General features: G+C 40.1%; 1 protein-coding gene across 1 annotated transcript in view; it reads right to left on the bottom strand.

The window, feature by feature from the left end:
• Window positions 1-615: 615 nt before the first annotated feature.
• The window catches only part of dnai1.2 (dynein, axonemal, intermediate chain 1, paralog 2), a 19,736-nt gene continuing 14,274 nt past the window's right edge, over window positions 616-6,077 (bottom strand). Inside the window, exon 18 of the mRNA XM_010794618.1 lies at window positions 616-637. Coding sequence (XP_010792920.1) covers window positions 616-637 — 22 coding nt within the window. The remainder of the gene's footprint in view (window positions 638-6,077) is intronic.

Below are 6,077 nucleotides of genomic sequence, written 5' to 3'. Positions count from 1 at the left end.
GGTGGCTAATGTTAGCGTGATAAGCTCAGTCTAATTTAGTCCCTTGTTAGCAATTTCTGTTTTAAGAAGTGTTAAAGCTTCAGACATTCACCAGTGGGATATTTACTGACGTATTTTATGTCGTAGAACAAAATGTTCAAATCTTGTAAGCTTGTATCAACCAAATACCTTATTTCAGGCTAACTAAAGTGCTTAAATGCTAACTTTTTTCAGGTTTGAAGACTCAATCCTGCACACTTTACCCCAAAACCAGATACAACAGCAATCTGAGCTTCTAGCCAACTGACTTCTTAAAATCCTTTATTTACAAACCCCTCTGCTGAACTGGGCAATACAAGAACAAATTGCCATTGTCAGCAACGTTCGACTCTTTCAAGGGAAGGTTTACACGCCTTGGCTTTTCTCAGACAGCTATGAGGACACACCAGTAAAATCCCAATTTGCATGAAGTCACATAAGAGTTAGTTTCTTCTGCTGGAGCGAGAAGTTCAGCAGGGTTCATCTCTTCACCTGCTTCTCAGTAACACACTCCTTCTTTCTGCTCACGCTGAATTATTCAGAAGGAGAGGAGGATACAGTATGACTTCTAGGTCAATATCATTACAGCAAAATGCCTTAAAGTTTGCACATGGGAGGGCTACGCGTGAATTATTGATCAGTTTTAACTTGCTGCCTAACATATTTGCACCCTAAACGAAGGCTGGATGACAAACTAAATGTATTGTATTGAATAACTGGGAATCTTTCCTGTAATCCAAGTTTCCTATTAATAATACAGTCTGAATGTGGAGATGAATTATGTAAACTAAGATAACTCAGTGACTTTGAGCCAAATGATTGAACATGCATCATTCGGTAGCAATCTGAGTAAGATATAGTTATTTAGATGCCCGCAAATGTGTCATTTCAATTGAATTATGGGTGAAAAAGCAAATATTTCTAGGTTTTGTGAAAAAAATAGACAAATGTTCATGTTGCTCCTGTGCCCCCCCCCAGTCAAATCTCATCTGATCTTCCCAGGGAGCATTGCACATAAAAGCACCACCCTGGTTCAAAGGTTATCTGATGCTACCCTGACACCATGCTGCAAGTTTTCTTAGGTTGGCTTTTATCTCCAGGATGTATGTGTCAGCTCCATGCCTCCACCAGTCAGCTGGAGCAGTTTCCCTCCCCATCCTGCAGGGCCTCAGGCAGCCATTCAACTTTTCGCCAGCTTCTTCTTTGGAAAATGATGCTTTTGAATTCAAACTATATTGCAGAACAACTTGTGAAAATTGCCTTTCTTCTTGCTTTTGATCCTCTTGCATGTGAAGCATCATTGATTAAATTAACTCACATGCTTTTTCTTGCAGCTAACCCTCTCTTCCACTATAATTGGCTCATTACAAGTCAAACAAAGAGTCATTTTAAAAGTATTTCTTCATAGACACGTAGGAGCAAAGAGGATACTAAAGCTCATGGGACTTTCCTGTTTTTTAATCAGGCTCCAAAGCTCTGGACCGACCCCTGAACGCATCACTGCAGCCCTACTTTTGCAGGCTAACTTGCTAGTAGGCTAATCTCTCCTGGCAACTTTCAGAGGCATGAACTCCAGTCTTACAACTAAGTCTACAAGCATGCATATCTGTGTTAAAACATCCTTTTGAATGCTTTTAAGCTGCAACAAACCGTGAAACACTTTGTTCATACCACAGTTAGAATCCCAGAGGAACTTTTGTGGGTTTACAAACACAAGGACCACAATGGCGGTGCGCTTTTCTTGGAAAACCGAGCGAATTACACCATCATTCAGAGAATATGTGCTCCAAAACTGAACAGAAGTGCATAGAACAACAGAAACGGGCAACCCGTTTCCCTCTTGTTTGTATTTATTTCCAAGTTAGCGCCATATTGAGTGCGCGTGCAGAGCGTAGCAACATCGTTTCCAGGAAAACAAAAGCAGCAACGGAAACAAAGTACCATTTCTTACCTTAGCGATGGCCTTCTTGTATCTCATGACAGCCTGCTGAATGAGTGTGTGCACTTTAATATTCCCATCTCCACACGGCACCACCACCCGGGTCCTTCCAAAACACACCGTGACTTTCATGGCTTTAATATCCGAGATCTTGGGAGTAAAACCGAGAAGAGGAGAACGAGGAGGAGGAGAAGGAGGAATCCGAGTGGAAATAAAAAAGGAGCATGGGTTTGTTTAGTGTCGGTTCGGCTGTATTCCTTCAGAGAAGCGAGGACTAAAGGTCTTTCCGCTTCTCCCCGCCGGACGACATTGTTTTCTATGTTTTTTCAGACCACCTGTTTAGCTTCCCTCACTCCTTCCCTCTCTCGCTCCCAATCCCTCTCTCTCTCCCTCTGTGCTCGGTCATGTGCTGCGTTCAGGTGCGCTCGGGAAATGTTGGGAAATCAGAGACGAACGTCCAACATGAATGACAAAGGGCAAGAAAACCACAATACCTATATTCGTCCCACAGAGGGGAAATGTTCATCTGTTACAGAAAGTAAAGAGCCAAAGATAACTATAGATGTATACTAATTAAGAAGGATACATAAAAACGTTAAAGAGAAAAGTATAAATTACATAATTTAGAAGATACACATCCAGTACCTCTAACAGTTTTGAGATATAGCAGCCAGGTGATTCAAGATTGTCATATGCACAAAGCTACAGTGTAGCTCCTCCACAGGGACGTGCACAGACATTTTGGGGGGCGGGAGCTCAAGTGAGAACAAGGGCACTTCCCATAATCATTTATTTAAAAAAAAAATTGTAACAAAAAGTTAAATATAGTTGCACATCTCTGACTTACTGACCAATTTATTTTAATACCCTCACACTCATGCGATTGTAGCCTTCTTGAGTATTCACTAAAGCACAAGAGCAGACAACAAACTAGTCAAATTAATAGTTATTAAATGAGCAGCCAACAATCAAAATTATGAAGTTACTGTTAAAAGGCAGGACATTACAAAATACAAAATACAAAATAAAAAGTGGAGCCTCGCAGCGGCGAAACCGTGCCGCGCCACACTAATTGTGCCGCATAAGTGCATAAGTGCATAGGAACGCCGCATTTTCGGCTCAGTTGAGGCACCCTCTGCAAGATGAAGCCCCCTCAAGGTGAGGCCCCACGACGTCTGCATGATCGGCCTGTAGGGAGGGACGGCCCTGGATGTATGCAAGTTAAACAATAAGAAAAGCATAATATATGTATTTATTTGTTTGTTTATTCCACACATGGCAGTTATTTTAAAACAAAACATGTACACTTTCCAAAGCATATACACGTATACTGATTTTTTTTTTAGCGCAGTGTGGAAAGGAGCAGGGCGAATCTTATTTGACCTGCTCCTTCTTAAAAAAAAAAAAATTAAATAACCATAAAAAAAAGTTAAATAAAGGCAATATTATTTCAGTCACAGTTTTTTACAAATACTGAAACATAAAACCAGAATATAATGATTCACGTGGCTTAAAAACCTTCTTGCCAAGGAATAAAATCACTTCTGAGGCTTCCAACTTTCGAAGCTGCGGTTTACGAGCGGTCCCTGAAGGCATCAGAGGAGCATTGGAGGCCCCAGCTGCAGTTTGGCCCCCCGCTGTGGTCAGCATGGGGAGTGTTTGGCGCGAGGAGAGGCACATCTCACACTCACAGTGGCTAAAGTTGTATTAAGAGCATTACAGTGATTACATACAGATTACAGCATTCAGACCTGCTGTCCTCACAGGAGGGAAATACAAGAAGACTTTCAACAGTAACCAACTTTATTTAACTGGAATGAATTAGTGTTATAGTTTGAGTTTGAATCTAATGATGATATAGCTATTATCAACATATTTCCTTCATTTGCAAAAATATCTTAATACACTACTATATATATTGTAATGTAACATAATATATTGAATAAAATGTGTGCATTTTAACATTAACTTCATATCTTAATTTAAATACTGTTTATTTATTTTTATTTCTTTAAATGGGGCAACTTCAAAGTCCCATTTTCAAGTATTCAGATTTTTTTAAATAACTTTTTATACATTTTATTTCTGCCTCTAATGATACATCATCCCTTGTTAAAAGCCACAGGCCTTTTTGTGCACCAGCTCCTTTCTTATTTGACTCCACCGTTACACCCAAGAAACCCCAGAATAAATGGAGAAAATTTGCCCAAAAAACCCCAGAACTGATGGTCTGAAACTGAACCAAAGCCTCAGATGAAAAGGTCAGATCCTTCAGAGCTTTTAGGAACAGCTGCATCGCACATGGATGGATTTATAAAACGGAACACGTCGGACCAGGTTACTGTGAGAAATATCTCAATGAGACACTGGATTATATTTCATATTTGCTCTGGCTCTTTCAATCAAAAACCAAAAAGACAGACACACATAACAGTTAGATGTCTCTGCTCGGTGTCCTGACTGAAAAGGGGGTCATAGTACGTGGTTGAATGTAAATAATGGACTCATGTACTTGAGTAGTATTCTGTCTTACTTTGTGTTTTTATCATGCTCTGTTGCCTCTTAGCATTTTTAACAAACCGTATGGTGTCCTTTGGTGTCATGAAAGGCGTCTAAAATAAAATGTATTATTATTATTACATTAACTTTAATCGAGTGTTTCCAATGTTATACATACTCCACTATATTTTGAAGGCAAATGTTGTTCTTCATTCAGTCATCGTTACTTTTACATATGACAACATGATACAACTTATCTAACCAGTGTTTTACACAGTTAATTGTTAAATAATGGTCTCAACATTGACACACTACAACATAAAAAGTATGTGACATGTTTTTGTTATTGATATAAACGGTTGAATATACTATATGATAATATAATACTGTAGAAAAAAAGCAGGTATGCAGCCAAGTACTTTTACTTTTGATACTTGAGGTACATTTTTCTCATTATGCTTGTACTGAAGATTTTCAATTCTTCACTCAATTCAGGACTTTTACTTGTGTATTTTAAGGCAATATTACTTCTAACGTTACCTAAGCAAAGGATCTGAGGACCCTTTCCATCCCTGAAAGTGCCCATAAAGCCAAAATGAGCTCAACGAGGTTTAATGAGAACATGAAAGAGAGGGGAGCCACTGAATCTCAAGTATGTGGAAAGTGTGTGTGGGCGTGTGTGTGTGTGCATGCGTGCGTGTGTGTGTGTGCGTGCGTGTGTGTGTGTGTGTGTGTGTGTGTGTGTGTGTGTGTGTGTGTGTGTGTGTGTGTGTGTGTGTGTGAGAATGTGTGTGTACGTGTGGTTAACATGGGGACTGGTTAAAAGGGGCTGTTCCACTGTTCAATGCCAGCATGCTGATGGGAGGCTATTTTAATTCTTCACACAGTTGGAGCTCACACAACACCAACCTTCAAGCGGTCATAATGCTCACACTGACTCAAGTCTGCAAAAACACTTTTTTACATATTTAACAATTGTACATATACTTCAAATAAAGTGCTTCATTGTGTAAATAATCGATTTACTAAAAAAAATGGTCTAATAAAAACTTGTGCAAAGTACACTTTGTAATTAACTACAGAACAAACAACGTATTGGTAGCGTATTGGTAGCTTCACCTGAGAGGAAGTTTAGGAGCTGCCAGAAGAAGAAGAAGAAGAAGAAGAAGAAGAAGAAGAAGAAGAAGAAGAAGAAGAAGAAGAAGAAGAAGAAAAAGAAGGAGAAGAAGAAGAACACAAAGACATACTTTAGGTTTATTAAAGCCTGTTTTTAAAGAAGGAGATAGCATTAGCCATTAGGCGCGTTCACACCGCAGTACTTTTCCCACAAAGGTTCATGAGAACGTAGTTCATGAGAACTCTCTAGGGGCCTTTCTCACTTCGGTTAAATGGATTCCTTGCGTCCCTCACTTGCGTCGTTTCCCTGTGACTAGTCCCTCCCACTAGGGAAGCATGGAGGGATGCAAGGAAACCACGAGAAGCAGGGAAATTAGTTTTAAGAGCAATGGGACGTCCTTTCCTCCGGAGCGTCACGTGAAGCGACGTCCGTTTGTGATGACGCTGCACAGCTGATCGTCTGACAGCAGCCAGCTCTGTCCCCGTTATTTCCACACACACCCCC

This window comes from Notothenia coriiceps, unplaced genomic scaffold (genome assembly GCF_000735185.1).
Source record: "Notothenia coriiceps isolate Sejong01 unplaced genomic scaffold, NC01 NC01_scaffold00002072, whole genome shotgun sequence".
In the NCBI taxonomy this organism is placed as follows: Eukaryota; Metazoa; Chordata; class Actinopteri; order Perciformes; family Nototheniidae; genus Notothenia; species Notothenia coriiceps.
This window is presented reverse-complemented; position numbering and strand designations above follow the sequence as displayed.